This window comes from Panthera pardus, unplaced genomic scaffold (genome assembly GCF_024362965.1).
Source record: "Panthera pardus isolate Hobbes unplaced genomic scaffold, ASM2436296v1 HiC_scaffold_13, whole genome shotgun sequence".
In the NCBI taxonomy this organism is placed as follows: domain Eukaryota; kingdom Metazoa; phylum Chordata; class Mammalia; order Carnivora; family Felidae; genus Panthera; species Panthera pardus.
The window spans coordinates 69,395,670-69,411,797 of record NW_026526688.1 but is presented as its reverse complement, the minus strand read 5'-3'; the positions used below and the strand labels follow the sequence as shown (position 1 = coordinate 69,411,797).

The 16,128-nt window shown below is 37.5% G+C and overlaps 1 protein-coding gene across 9 annotated transcripts in view; it reads left to right on the top strand.

Moving 5' to 3' along the window:
• The first annotated feature begins 10,444 nt into the window (after positions 1–10,444).
• Positions 10,445–16,128, top strand: part of RXFP1 (relaxin family peptide receptor 1) — a 110,987-nt gene continuing 105,303 nt past the window's right edge. For 8 of the 9 annotated variants that reach the window (XM_019441136.2, XM_019441134.2, XM_019441135.2 and 5 more), the window contains exon 1: positions 10,454–10,755. In XM_019441136.2, the coding sequence (XP_019296681.1) occupies positions 10,707–10,755 (49 nt within the window). In that variant the 5' untranslated portion in view covers positions 10,454–10,706. Of the gene's footprint in view, positions 10,756–16,128 lie in introns of all 9 variants that reach the window. The other variant, XM_019441139.2, reaches the window with a different exon arrangement.

Sequence of the window (16,128 nt, the reverse complement as noted above, 5' to 3'; positions counted from 1 at the left end):
CTTTTTTTCCTATTTATTCATTGTTAGTGCCCAATAACTGTTAGTACCTTAACTTTTTTTAAGTACCTGTTTGATTCTTGGTATTTGCGGTGTGAATTTTCATGATTCCTCTCAGCTTCAGTCCACAATTTGTCCCTCTATGCCAGGATTGAAGCTGTTGTTTCTCTAGTACCTCCTTGCCACCTCCCCCTTGGTTCCAACAAGTACACATGTACCACAATATTCCACCCAGAAAATTCCTAACTTCCCTACAGCAAATTTGGTATGGCATTTGACCCTTATAAATGTATGTCTATTTGATATATTTACAGATTGACACATTGTGGAGAAAACCCAACTTCACATTTCAAAAGGTAAATACCAAGCTATAAACATGTAAGGAATCAAGAGCTGCCAAAAAATGTCTTCATTAAGATTTTTACCCCCCCGACCCAAGTTCGATTAGTCTCTAGAAGGGACAATAGCTGAGAAATTCCCTGAAGCTATTTCATGACAAGCTAACACGGGCCTGGAACATAAATTAGAAATCCCAGTTGACCTCTAGTAATTCTAAAAGAAGATTAAACGAGAAATAGGAGACACATTTTTGTTTTCACAACTAGGATTTCTTATTCCAACACCTTCTTACTTTAGTCACACAGCCTGAAGAGTGTTATCTCACCAGGAGAAGAGGAATATGACAGAACTGATCTGTCTTCACATAGCAAAATCATAAACTTAATTGCATAATTATATGTTACTTTTTTAATATTTGCTTTTATGACTATTGTGACAATTACTTTTCATGATCTCCATAAGTTCGTATACACCAACTCAAAAAACCTGACAACATTCTCACTCAGTTTAGTTACTGATCCATTTTAGTTACCATCTGTAAATTATTTACCATCTGTCTTTACCTTTGTCAATCTTTCTTTTTCTCAGTCTTCACCCCCAACCCTTGCCCCATTTTCTTCTTACTTATACTATCTCTGTATATCTCCTAAACATTTTCAGCCTTGGTACTACTTCCTTCTATACTTACTGGCAGAGGAAAGTTCTGGATTGTGGTAGACTGTGTATCTGCTCACCAATCCTACCCATCTTCTATCTTCTGATAATGTGTCCTATTCTACCTTCTAATCATAAAGTAAATGCAAAACCTAGTCTCAGATAATTATAAGGTTCTTTTCTCGTAGACACAATGCTTAATTCATGGCCAAACATGTAACCTAAAAGTAGAGACCTGCACCAACAATTCTTTAATTAGACAACGAGATGTTTCCTTGCTTTGGGGATCATGGACCAGAAAAGATAAGAACCAGAGATTAACAACAGCCATTATGTCAACCACACAGAGAAAATCTATCTAAAGTAATAAAGCATAGAGAAGCAGAGATAAAAAAAAAATAGAGAAAGGAGGAAGAGACCTATGGAAATAGACAAAGAGACTTGATGAACTTGACTGAGTTGGATTTCTGTCATCTGCACTCCAGGGAATTCTGATGAATACAAAAATGGGAAGTGGATTGTCATAAATAAGAAAAGCTAAAATGCAGGCATAACTGATAATTGATAAGGGTAGAAAGCAACAATTCTTCCATCCCAGACTGGGAAATTGGCAACTTAGTCATTCAATATAAAGTCATGCGATTAAAACTATCACCTGTCATGTCTTAGGACGAGGGTATGGCATGCCACTTTCCCTTTTTCCTACCACAACAATTGTGGAAATATGTATCAAGACAGAATATTGTCAGGTCCCTGAGTGATCATAATGTGAGAAATAAACTTCCATGGGAGATGTTTCTTACTGCAGCCCCCCACACACACACCTAGCATATACTGGCTGATTCAGAAATTGGTAACTAGACATGGTGTGCTGTCATAACAAAAAGAGAACATATGGCATTGACTTAAAGGCCAGGGGGCACATAGGAAAGAAACTGTTGTCAAAGCTTTAAGGATAGTTATCCATGTTGCATAGTGACAAAGCATTTAGTAATATCGTCACCATTGATAACCTGGCAAGCAGATGGTGTACCTAAAGAATTTATAATCCTAGGACAAGAGATTATAGAAATTTAGTTGTTGCTGTTGCTGGTTGTCATTGTCTATGTTTCATAAGATTTTATAAAAAGCAAATAAACTTAGCAGAGAATTGTCCAGTTTGGGGAAAAAAAGAAAAGAAAAGAAAAAGAAATAGAATCCAGAAATTCAGCCCTTGAAGGATTGGGAGAACTGTGTGCTTTTCATCTACAACCAGTAAAAAATATAATTGAAAGAGCAAAGACCCAACAAACTGTGGTTCAGTAAAGTCTTTCAGTGTGACCAAATAGCTCTGGGAGAAGACAGGAAGTGGCTGCCCCAACAAAACTTAATGGACTCAAGTTACTTGAAATTATGTCATTAAATACAAAGAGATACATAGGTATGGGGGCAAAAAAAAGTAGCATGGTAAATCAGGAAATTGTGTCCACAAAACTTTTCTGAGAAAAGAACTATTGAGGTGGCCATCAACACATGAAGTTAATTGGAATCAAATAAATAAGAACACAATAAGTCCTTGAGAGAGATGTACTACTACAAAGACTATCAACCTCAGCTTAAAAGCAAAAATGGTGATTGTTCTATTTATGAAACAACCTTAGATACCCAACCATCTGAAAGGAAAAAAGAATATGTATAGGGACACCTGGCTGGCTCAGTTGGTTAAGCATCAGACTTTGGCTCATGGTTCGTGGGTTCAAGCCCATGTTGGGCTCTGTGCTGACAGCTCAGAGCCTGGAGCCTGCTTCAGAATCTATGTCTCCCTCTCTCTCTGCTCCTCCCCTGCTCGCTCACTCGGTCTCTCTCTCTCTCTCTCTCTCAAAAACAAACATTAAAAAAATTTTTAAAAAAAGGAAGCTGTATATTCTGTTCAGCCCCCAACTCTAATGTGGAAGAACATATTCTTCAACGTGGAAAATCATATAATACAAAGGAAGGACCCTCCAGTGTGCAGACCGAGGGCCACGGTGAACAATGGACAGGGGAGCCCCTTCCAGGGAGTAGACTCAGCCAATTAACAAACATTCCCCATCCTCAGGATAAGGAGCCTCACCTCATCTGCCCAGCAGAATTTCAAAATTTCTACCCACAACTATCTATAGGGTTTCTCCTCACCTTCTGCTTTCTAGTAAGAATATTCATTGTGATTATCTTGTCCCTGTTCCACCACTGCATATTGGGGGAGGATAGTGTGTCTTTTTAGTTCGTATATGATTAGTCAAGAGAAGCCACAGATAGATATCATGTCAGAAGTACCCATTTTATATGTCATTCAGAGATCCTGATCTGTGGGCTTGATATTGTGACTAGATTTGACTTCTGGAATGTCTGCCTTAGAAAAGAGATTAGTGTATTATGCTTACCGGTATTCAGAAAGGCAGATTGAAGCTGTCATTAGTGCTCTTCATCATAATATTTCTGTTCCTCTTCTTCCAGGCACATGGTTGAATTGTCCCTTCCCTAATCATTTTGAAATTAGGCCAATGAAATGTGAGCAGATATGATGTATATCACTTTCAGGTAGAATCTTTAAAAGCCAGTGTGCAATTTACCATGTTACCTTCTTCCTGCCCTGATGATCATGGATGCATGTGTCATTATGAAACCTCCATCAACCCGATACCTGAGAGACCATAATGACCAGAGCCTCCTACTGACCCATGATGGTCATGTAGAGTGAGAAACAAATTTCTGTTGATTTGAGCAACTGAGATTTTTGTGGTTGCATTTTATAACAGCATAATCTAGTGGATATTGACTGAGAGGCCTTTAGGAAAAAAGACAAAAAAAAGTAAGAAAGGCCTTTTCTACAAAGATCACTTTTAGGTCAGGTGATGATTTCTTTACAGCACTATAAAAGTCCAATTACATACCCAAATCAAAAATTAGGGTCCAGACTAGGAAGAGGAATACTTAGAAGGAGCCAAAGAAATAAGGAAACCCTGGCTTCCCAACCTTTCTCCAAAATGCCCCACAGGATCACCTCTGAGTTACAGGGGTAACAATACCTCCCTTCATTAAGCACCAATCACTAGAATGTATCCTGGCATTAGATGAAAGATTAGCTCTGCCACATGGACCCATATATTATTCTCCTTGCTTTGAAGCAGAAGCCAAGTTAGCTGCCATTAAAACAGGGTTAGGAACTCCAGCACATACTAAAAGGAAGACCTACAAAGGCAGCCCCTAGATTGATTGATCCAGACTCTAAAAACTTTGGTTAACTGCTGAGTGCCCCAAAATCAAAGGCACTAGCAGTCTACCAGGGTTTTAAAGGACTTGAGCTACCAAACAGATTCTGAGCCTAGACTAGATCAGTAGTTCCTAAATTATGGTCCACAGATAGTATCTGGAGAAGTCGTTACTGATTTGCAATGAAACAAGAAAAATAAATACAATGTCATCATGTTTTATGAAACTAATTGTGTTTAGTTTAAAGGACTGTTTTGTGTTTGAACATTGTATTTTCCCTAATTGTGCAGTAACCAAACGTCCTCAGATTCATAAAATGATGCCCAAAAAATGGTAAGTAAGGCTTTTGTTGCTGTTGTTAATTTTTTTACTTGATAAAACTGGTTGGTAACCTTATGTTGTTCCCATTGTTTTTGTTAAAATTCTACTTACTTATAAAATGATTATTTTTATTTGCTCTTAATATCTAAAAACTTCTGATGGGATCTTAAAGAAAACCTCTTGTGTCCTCCTCTAGAGCTGCACTGTCCAATATGATAGCCACTAACCACACATGGTTCCTGAGTACTTGAAATGTGGCTAGCCCAAACTGAGATGTGCTGTGTGTGTAACACACATACATACCAGATTTCAAAGATAGTAAAAATTTAAAAAAGGACTTAAATACCCATTAATAATTCTCATACTGATTCCACGTTGAAATGGTAATATAGTGGATATATTGAGTTAAATAAAATGTATTATTAAAATTAATTTTACCTATTTCCTTTTACTTTCTTAATGTGGCTACTAGAAAATTTTGAATTGCACACGTGGCTCATTTTTTACTTCCATTGGACATCCCTCATCTAAAGTCAAAGTCTGAACAAAATAAATAGATAAACAAATAGTCAAAGTCTGTTCATAATCAACCATAATTAGAACAGGTTTCTTTCTGGCAGCGACTGGTGTTTGCAGCCTTTGCAGTGACACCAAACCCAAATAGCTGACTTACATCTGTTACACAACAGCCTCGTCTCCGTAGCTAAAGTCTGTTCTTTCTCATCTTTTGCATCACACGGTCATGAGACTAGTCGTCTTTATTAGTCTTTTTTTTTTTTATTATATCAATTTACTGCTCAGAAATTGATATCAACTTTTATATCCTACTTTTTGTTATCTAGTCAACCTCATGTCTGACACTTTCCAACAAGTGATTAATTACTCCACAACTTTACAATAGCATTTCTTGTTTATATTTTGGCCTAGACCCATCCGGATTTGCTGTTTGCACATGTTTACACGCACTTGTTTTTGAAGTAAAATGTTGTTTCTGTGACTCCCTGTCAGCCCATGACTTTCTTTGTCTTCCATATTCACTACACAGATTTTCTTCCCTAAAGGATCATCCATAATTGACCCCACCTAGTTGTCTGTACCAGCCTCCTTGACACCTTCTCATACCTTCTTTACAACATTATACTCATGGCAACAATTTACATTTGTTGAAAAATCGGGTAAAAATATATTTTAGGTAATTCATATGTATGAATTCTGTCTCCATAATAATTTATTTTTTTCTTTTTTTTAATTTTTTTAATGTTTATTTATTTTTGAAGAGAGAGAGAAAGCACATGGGGGAGGTGCAGAGAGAGAGAGGGAGACACAGAATCTGAAGCAGGCTCTAGGCTCTGAGCTGTCAGCACAGAGCTGATGCAGCGCTCAAACCCACAAACCCCGGGATCATGACCTGAGCCAAAGTCGGATGCTTAACCAACTGAGCCACCCAGACGCCCCAATTTGTCATTTTTTCTGAAGCAGATTATTATATTTCATAAAATTACAGAGTTATAATTCCTCTAAAAGATCAATTGTTGGGATGCCTGGCTGTCTCCATCAGTAGAGCGTGCGACTCTTGATCTGGGGATTGTGAGTTTAAGCCCCATGTTGGGTGTAAAGATTACTTAATAAATAAATTACTTAAATAAATAAATCTTTAACAAAATAAATAAATGAAAGATCAACTATTGATTTCACAGGTGAGACAACCGAGGACCAGGGCATTTAAGTGACTTATCAGAGGTTACATGTCTAATCAGTGGCAAAACTGGGAGCGTAACTTGCCATCCTCTACTGACACTACTGGAACAAGCCATCTTTACTTTTCTGATTTATGTTTTCTTCCAGCATGTAGGAGATGCCCCTTGTATAGATCAGGCAGTCTTGGGTGAGCCATGCAGAGGCATCAGCAGCAGACTGGCAGTGCATTAAAGGGAGAACACTGGGATTAGGAAGCTAGGGCTAAGAGCAGTAAATCTCCTGTAGGGTCAACCCCATGGAGTGAAGAACAAGCTAAATCATAGGCAAGTGAGCTGGGGTTAGAGGCAAGGCAGCATGGATGCCGAAGCTCCAGCTAGGAACCTGAAGCAGCTGAAGCTTATCACGACTGAGCAGGAACAACGGGCATGTGCAGAAGAAGGGACAGAGATGGCTGCTCAGAGAGCATTCAGGCTGCTAGATATGAACCAGCAGGTTTAGTTTCCAGACCCCATCTACTGGCTCAAGCAACAGACTTTATTTCTCCTTTTATACTGTTGGTCTTGAACTAGGTAGGCTCAATCTTGATACAAGGAGCCTGAAACTTGAAGGTCATCAATTACAATTGTTTGAAGAAACTAAGTAAGGCAAGGTTAGTAATACTAAATTATGTACATAATTTTCACTTAACAAAAACCATCAACTGATATCTACTGCATAAGGTGATGATTGATAGACAAACAGATAGATACATACATGGATAGATGGTGTTGAGCTTGTTAACCATGTCCTTGCCTTCTTCACACCATCGGTTTCACAGAGGATTACTCAATTCTGTCACACCCCTATTATAACCATCAAGGCAACACACGAATCCACATGGGATTTGGTTTACATTTAATTGTTGATTTTCTCCTAAAATGACATAATAGCTTCCGTCTAGAGTGAAATTGTTTAGATTCCGTATAAAATGTCTCTTGAAATACCTGTACCTCTTCATTGCTCTGTCCCAGTGCACATCTTACTTCATATCATTCTCCAGAAGTCATTTCATTTCAGAATTGTGTAATTAATGCTAAATTGAGATAGCTAAAATTGCCTTGGTATGACTTAGAAATGATGAGTGTCTCAAGAGTATTGCCTGGTTGACAGCTGTCAATTAGGAATGGATCCATGGGATCCATGCATTTGACAGCATGCATTTTAGCTCCGGGATCGCACTTAGTCTTGATTCAAGAGTTGGTTTACTATTGCCCGAATATCTTTGAATCATGAGGCTCTGATTGAGATCTTACCAATCTCTTTCATTGAGACTTTCCCAGGTCTGCAATCAAACATTTAGGGGAGCCTGAGTGGCTCAATTGGCTAAGTGTCCAACTTTGGCTCAGGTCATGATCTCATGGTTCATGAGTTTGAGCCCCGCAACCGGCTCTCTATTATCAGCCCAGAGCCCACTTCTGATACTCTGTTCCCCCCTCTCTCTCTGCTCCTCGCCCGCTGGTTCTCACTCTCTTTCAAAAATAAATAAGTAAACTTTAAAAAAAATTTAAAAAACACATTAAGCAAAATGGTTCTTTCTACTGTTGGAACTGATGGTGGCAAATATGTTGAGACACATAGACAAAAAACCTTTGAGTATCATTATCAAATTTTAAAATATGATGCTAAAAATGTACTAGAATAGTTCAGTGGTCGTGGGAAGGAAAAACCACAGATTAGAAATTTGAATCTATACAGTGCACACAGGTTGATAATGCTTATCTGGCTTGACTCTAGGTTGTTCTGAGAAGTACTTTTCAAATATAAAGTTTTGTGATTATTCAGAGAGTCTCAATAAGATTTTAAAAGAGACTCCAAGGTAAGAAGGGGTGTTAACTGTTAGCCTGAATCACCACCAAATCTGATGTGGAAAACCATGAAGTAAATATTCAGCCAAACAGAGGGAATGACGTCACAGATCCTATCAGACCCATAACGTAAGCTTGGAATTAAACGATATGAGCAGGAAGAGAAGGCTAGGAACATACACCATCTCTTTTTAAAACTCTTTAATGTATGTCTTTAAATTGCAGAACAACAAAAGAAGAAAATACATTTTAATTAGAAGTTTAAGTGAGAAGAATTCTACTTTAATTATTAAGTAAAAATCAATAGTTAAATATTGTTCAGGCAAGGCTTTGTCTACAATGCAGTTGTTGTCAACCAGGAGCAAGTTTGCCCCCCAGGGAACGTTTGCATAAGTTTGGAGATGTGTTTAATTGTTCCAACTAGAGAGTGCTATTGACATCTAGTGGGTAGAGGACAGGGATGCTGCTGAATATTCTACAATGCAAAGGATAGCACCTCACAATAATTTTCTGGTCCAAAATCCCAATAGTGCCTGCTGCACTGTATGGTAAGGGTACTTTTTTTTCACTCCTGGGTTTTTTCCACCAATATACCTATATGAAACTAATACTCCAGATTCATTGTATTGGCTTAAAATAAGAAAGAAGTGATATTCTATTTAAAAAAAAAAAAGTCTTAAATTGTTCCTCCAGATAAATATCCATTTTTAGTAAAATATACTACAATCTTAGTGAAATGAGAAATTATTTTGAAGTTTAGCATGGATAATTTGAGATTAAAAATACAATGCATGTATATATTGTTAAAAGTACTTCCTGACTACTGGCCCACTAATTGTATCATCAGCTCAGACAAAATGCTCAAAGCTAACAAAATAACATCAGGATTACTTTGAAAACGACTTTCTGCTGGAAGATTCCCAAAGCAAGTGCCTCAGCTTTACTGTTGAGAAGCTTCCTATGGGCTTCCCTTCAGATATTGCCCTAATATGCCCCTTAGCATCCTTCTAGGAAACACTGTTTCTAAAATAAATAAAAAATCGTTTATCACTTAAGTCATTTCAAGTATTATTATAAAGAATAAACACTGAATGAACACTTACTGATCATTAAATGAGCATTCAAATTCAGTTAACCATAAACATTTCTACTAAAATAACAGTATCTTCATTGAATAAATCTGATAAATAAAGGACTTATAAAGATTCCTATACCTCATTTCTCCTTTCATGGTATTAATTACTTCTACAGGAAAAAAGAAAAGTAGTGTTAATATAAACTTTTAGCCACATTTTAGAAATAAGCTTCCTGAAAAAAAGAAAGAAAGAAAGAAAGAAAGAAAGAAAGAAAGAAAAAAGAAAGGGCTTCCTGTGATGAAATAAATGATATCATGATGTGTAACTTACATAGAGTCTATATGTAGAGAGAGATTAGGAGGCATTAACCTCATGAGCAAGTTTCTCATGGCAAGGTGCTGCCCATTGCTTTAGCAATAAATTAGCAAACTGAAAAATAAGAATGATATAGCCTGGTTAAAAGAAGAAAGCACTGCATGGAAATGTTTTTCCTTGTTTTCCTTTCCTTTTTTTTTCCTACTTATACAAGTCATCATCGTATGAATGGCTGCCATTTGGTAACCACCTACTATGCCCTAGAACCTATGCCAGATATTCAGTATGCACTATGCTGATCATCCCAGCCACCTTGCCTTTTTCCTCCAGATATTTTCCTCCAGAAAACCAAAGGTCAGCCAAGAGCAAGCAACTACACAACTATAGTTTGAATCAGACCATGATTCAAACCCAGGAAGGCTTTACTCCACAACCAATGACTTGTCGTGCTCTCTCCACTGCAGTCAAATTCATGGGCTCAAGAAAATTTAAAATTTGTTTTTTATTCCTTTGTATTTTTCTATAAACAATATCCTATCATTCAAATGCCTAAACTCAGATTACAAAAGAATGCTACAGTTACATTTTAATCCTTGCCTTATAGTTAATTCCACAAAGGCATTTTGCCCCGTGTAGTTCTGTTCTTTTCCTAGTCCCAAGTCACTGAGGAGAAAAAATAGTTTTCATTTGTAATGTATCTCTAGCTCAGTTTCTTTCTAGTAGTGTGACTTTGATCAGCTCGGACATTTGTCAGTTCACACACACTCTCATTTGTACACTGCGGCAGGACATAGAAACAAGATGTTTAGAGTCAAGAAGAGCTTGTATGTTCTCTGTCTGAAACTTTTGCTCACTGCTCAGCTTTGTGTTCCCTCTTTTGTGTGTGTGTGTGTGTGTGTGTGTGTGTGTGTGTGTGTGTGTGTATGCGCGCGCGTGCGCACGCGCGCACGTCTGCTGGGGGGGTGTGTGTGGAGAGGGTGTAAAGAAGGATATTAAGACTTTTTGCAAAGGAGGGTGGGAGGAGAGATTCTGAGAAACAGAAAGGAAGAAAGAAAAGAAAAGGGAATGGAAAGAGAGGGAGAGGAAATGAGAGAGGAAGGAGGGTGAACTGCTTTGTAGCTGCTAAGATTGCAGACAGAAATAGCACACAACCACCGTGAGCTGTGTGCGACTCAGAAACCAAGACCAAATTGTATTCACTTTTATTAATCAGTTGCTCAGAAAGAAGGAAATGACATCTGGTCCTGTCTTCTTCTACATCTTAATTTTGGGTAAATATTGTAAGTATGCTCAGCATTTAATTTTATATACCTTAATAATATTGTATGAACTAATCACAATTACAAATGTTTATTACTTACATTTATGCTTTTGAGATAATTTTTTTTCTGATAAAATTGTAATCTCACTTCAGAATTATTCTTAACTCATTTCTGGTATTTATATTAGAAACTGGACTATCCTGGCAGAGTCAATAGTTGAGCAAGATTAACGTGACATACAAACCTATGCTTCATAAAAACCAATTTGTTTAAGCAATAATTATTTTATAAGTAATTTTATAATGTTTTAAGAGAAGCAGTCCTTAAAGAGATCGTGTTCAAGTAAGATCCCCATTGAAATATTCTGGGAAAGACTTTACGTGTATTCAGCTTTCTGTGTAGTTTTAACACTTTGTGGTCCCGGTCCTTTGTGATTTGATATCACAGGTGTGCCTTCTCACTGAGAAATGCATTCATAAAATCTTTTTTATTCAACAAGATCTCTTGCTATGCCTTGGAAAAAAAAAAAAAAAAAAAAGGAAAAGCACAAAGCAGTGAAAGGCACAGACACACCAGGAGCCCAGATGGGCATTTTTACTTTTGTTACTATGACAATTTTTGCTTTCTCCATGAATGCTGTAGTTTATTTTTCAGAAAAAAACATTTTTTTAATCAAAGGAGAGGCATTATGCATTACACCCCCTTTAAATTATATTATGTAAGTAGAAATAAAATGTCTATGTCTCTCAGGTACTAAATTATGAGACAGTCCAAGGAAATCAAGAAAGAAAACTTTCTGGGTGTCTTTAACACCTTATGATGCTGGGAATGACAAACCTTTAACACATTTAGAATTCACACGCATGTTTACACTCCTCCATGTCTTCAAAGTTTGCAGAAGGTGGTTTTCACTGAGATATTCTATTGAGAATATCTCCAAGTAAATTTCAATCCTAACTTTCCCAGTTCCGATGGCCTGTACTGCATCAAAGTGATTTTTTTTTCCTTTCCTCTCTTGGTCTCCGGTATTCCTTACTTTTAATGGTCAGAGGGTGGGAGACGGCATTGAAACCGAGGAAACAGTTCAGAATTCTGGAAAAGCATCCTATTTCTTAGCTTTCTCTATCTCTAATCTTGGTAGCTGGTACTCCATTTTTTATTCCAGTTTTGTTGAGAAATACCTGACATACAACTCTGTGTAAGTTTAAGTCCTATAGAACGATGGTTTGATTTATATATATTGTGAAATGATGACACCATAGGTTCAGCTAACATCCGTCTTATATAAATACAGTATAAAAGAAAAGAAAGAAGAAAAGAAATATGGGTAAAAATTGTTTCCTTGTGATGAGAACTCTTAGGATTTACTCTTTTAACAATTGTCCTGTACATCATACAGCACCTTCCTCTACCTCCCACCATTATTTCTGGCAACCACAAATTTCATCTCTTTTTCCATGAGTTTTGAGACTTTCCTTTTGTTGTAGAGATTCCAGATATAAGTGAGATCATACAGTATTTGTCTTTCTCTGTCTACCTTATTTCACTTAGCATAATGCGTTCAAGGTCCATCCATGTTTTGCAAATGGTAGAATTTTCTTGTTGTTGTTTTTAATCACTGAATACTACTCCATTGCATATATAGGCCACAACTTCTTTATTCTCTCATTTACTGACGGACATTTAGCTTGTTTTCATGTCTTGACTATTGTAAGTAATGCTGCTATGAATACAGGGGTATGTATCTTTTTTTGAGTTAGTGTTTTTATTACCTTTGGATATACTCCCAGAAGTGCAATTGCTGGGTCATATGGTAGTTGTATTTTTAACATTTTGAGGGTCCTTCTTTAGTGAGTATACCAATTTCCAGTTCCAATTCCATCAACAGTGTGCAAGGGTTCCCTTTCCTCCACATCCATGCCAGCTTTCTTACCCTCGTCCTTTTAATGATAGCCATTCTAAAAATTGTGAGCTGATATCTTATTGTGGTTCTGATTTACCTTTTCCCCGTGCATGACTGGTGATGTTGAGCATCTTTTCATGCACCTGTTGGCTCTGTTGAAATATGTCGTCTTTGGAGAAACATCTATTCAGGTCCTTTGCCCATCTTTTAATTGGGTTATTTGGTTTTTTGCCACTGAATTGCATGGGTTCTTTTTATGTTTTTGGATATTAACCCCACATCACATATATGATTTGCAAATATTTTTCTGTATGTTTTCTTTTCACTTTTTTGATGGTTTTCTTTGGTGTGCAGAAGCTTGTTAGTTTGGGGCAGTCCCACTGGTTTATTTTGTATTGTGTTGCTTGTGTTTCAGGTGCCATATCCAAAAAATCACTACCAAAATCCATGTCAAAGAGCTTTGTTCTATGTCTTGTCCCAGAAGTTTCATGGTTTCAGTTCCTACATTTAAGACCCATTACCCATTTTATTAATTAGAGGACCAAAAAACAAATTGCAAACCACCACCAAAAATGGAATGTTTCTCACTGTAATCCAAGTATTTAAGCTACCCGAGTTTTTGACATTTGTAGCCAACAGCCTCATAAATCAATAACATATTTTACCATCTCCTATTCCATTTCAATGAAATGAATAGATTAAATAGGCCAAAAAGATACTTCCAATTAGAATTAGACATTCTAATATGAGGAATTCAAGGGTATGTAAAAGGTGTTGAGGGCAGGGTTGCCTGAGTGGCTCAGTCTGTTAAGTGTCCAGCTCTTGGTTTTGGCTCAGCTCATAATCTCACGTTTCATGACTTTGAGCCCCACTTTGGGCTCTGTATTGACAATGTGGAGCCTACTTGGGATTCTCTGTCTCTCTTCCTCTCTTGCTCTGCCCCTCCTGTGCACCCTCTCTCTCAAAATAAATAATAAATAAACTTTAAAAAAAAAAAAAAAAGATGATCAGAGCAAGTTGAAAAGCAACTTTGGCTAATGTGTTTCCAGCCAATTCAGGTTAGTAAAAAATTTCCATGTTTACATATTCTCTTTTGTTAAAAAAAATTATTTCATGAGCAGAAAATAAAAGTAGATGATGATGATGTCAAAACCCTCCAACTTTTTTTAAATGTTTATTTATTTTTGAGAGACAGAACGTGAGTAGGGGAGGGGCAGAGAGAGAGAGAGACACACACACACACACACACACACACACACACACACAGAATCTGAAGCAGGCTCCAGGCTCTGAGCTGTCGGCACAGAGCTCAACATGGGGCTTGAACTCACAAGCCATGAGATCAAGACCTGAGCCTAAGTCAGATACTTAACTGACTGAGCCACCCAGGCACCCCCCTCCAACTTTTTAAATTTAAGTTTATTTTGTGATTTTAAAAATTAAGTTTAATTTGTGATTTAAAAACAAATTTTGACAATGTACTGTGAATACTTAAGGGCTCCAATTTCTCATCCCTCCATGCCTTCAGCAAGGGATGAGGATATAAACATCTGATGCAGATTGGCAAGCAGCATTCCTCGCTATAGGGTGTCAAGGGAATGGGGAGGGTGAACGACGGGCATTTGGCAGGGACCTCTAAAATAGCACCCCACACCCATGATTGACCTTCTAGTTTATCTCATCATCCAGCTCCACTAAGAGAGGGTTTCCTATGCACATAGCAAAAGAAGTTAACAACTACATAAGGACAAAATCTTAAATCTCTGTAACTTCCCTGTGGTGGTTGTTGTTTGTTTGTTTGTTTCTTTCTTTCTTTGTTTTTTTAATCTACTCTTCCAGTGGCCTGGAAAAGACAATGTGCTATCATGGAAGGCTGCTGGTCTAAGGTGCTTAGCAGCACTTTATGTGTCCGCTCTAAGATTTGCAGCAATGACTGACCTTCCCTGAGCCTTAGTTTGTAAAATGGCAATAAAATCATTGACCCTTAGTTTATAAAATGGCAATAAAATATTTTACCCTACCCACATCCCAAGCCCTTATGTTTGCTTCTTTTTTACATAAATTACCTCCTTGAATTTTACAACAACTCTATTATGTAGATGTAATGAGATACGTGAGGAAGGCAAGACCCAAGGACATTCAGTACCTTGTCACAAGACTCAAGCTAATAAATACCAGGATTTGAATGTTTTTCAAGTCTATAGTCTTTCCCCTAGACCATGAACATTCTGAGAGATAATGTGTATAAAGACCTAAGCAATTATTAGTCACCTTGTTAACCAAAAATACTTTTTGAATGCCAATGACCTTAATAAGCAATAAGACTAAGGGGTGACTAAAGCATGATCCCTGCTCTGAAGGGGTAGAGTGGAGAAGACAGAAAGTTAATCTAGGATTCCCAAACAGACAGGGGCAAAAACCTAGGTGCACACAGACAGGGGCAACATTTAGATATAAAAAAGGTTTTCTTTGACCCTTGAGAATTTCTAATTCTTTAAAAATTCCTCTGTCTTGGGGCGCCTGGGTGGCTCGGTTGGTTAAGCGTCTGACTTCGGCTCAGTTTGTGATCTCCCAGTCTGTGAGTTTGAGCCCCGCGTCGGGCTCTGTACTGACAACTCAGAGCCTGGAGCTGTTTCAGATTCTGTGTCTCCCTCTTTCTCTCTCCTCCCCCATGCATGCTCTGTCTCTCTCTTCTCAAAAATAAATAAATGTTAAAAAAATAATAATAATAAATAATAAAAATTCCTCTGTGTATAGTCTAGTTGGTTGTATTATGCCAGTGTTGATTTATTAGTTCGATAATGTACTATGATTATACAAGATTTTACCATTGGGGAAACTGGGTGAAGGGTATATAGGACTTCTCTGTGCTATTTTTGCAACTTCTTTTGAGTCCATAATATTTTGAAATTAAAAGTTAAAAAACAATCCCCAGGAAGAATTGTATCTTAAGTCCTTATCAGCAAATGCTTTACTTATTACTTAACCAGTATCATTAAACAAAAACAATCACTCAATACTTTGGATAGACGGAGAACAAGTGAGGAAATAGGAAATAGAAGAGGCCCAAACATAAACTTGATCCACTGAAGTATTTTGCCAAGAGCTGGCACAGCTGGAAATGTCCTCATTTTTTTTTAACTTTTTTTAATGTTTATTTATTTTTGAGAGGGAGAGAGAGACAAAGTGTGATGCAGAGAGAGAGAGGGAGACACAGAATCTGAAGCAGGCTCTAGGCTCCAAGCTGTCAGCACAGAGCCCGACATGGGGCTCAAACTCACAGACCGTGAGATCATGACCTGAGCCAAAGTCGGACACTCAACCGACTAAGCCACTTAGATGCACCACGTCCTCACTTTTCAATTCCAAATGGATACTTACAAGACCATCTGAGCTTTGCCTTAAGTCCTACGACAGGCGTACCTTCTAATATTTTTTTGTCAAACCATTCAGAAGAAGAAAGGAAAGGGTTTTTCCAGAACCGACCG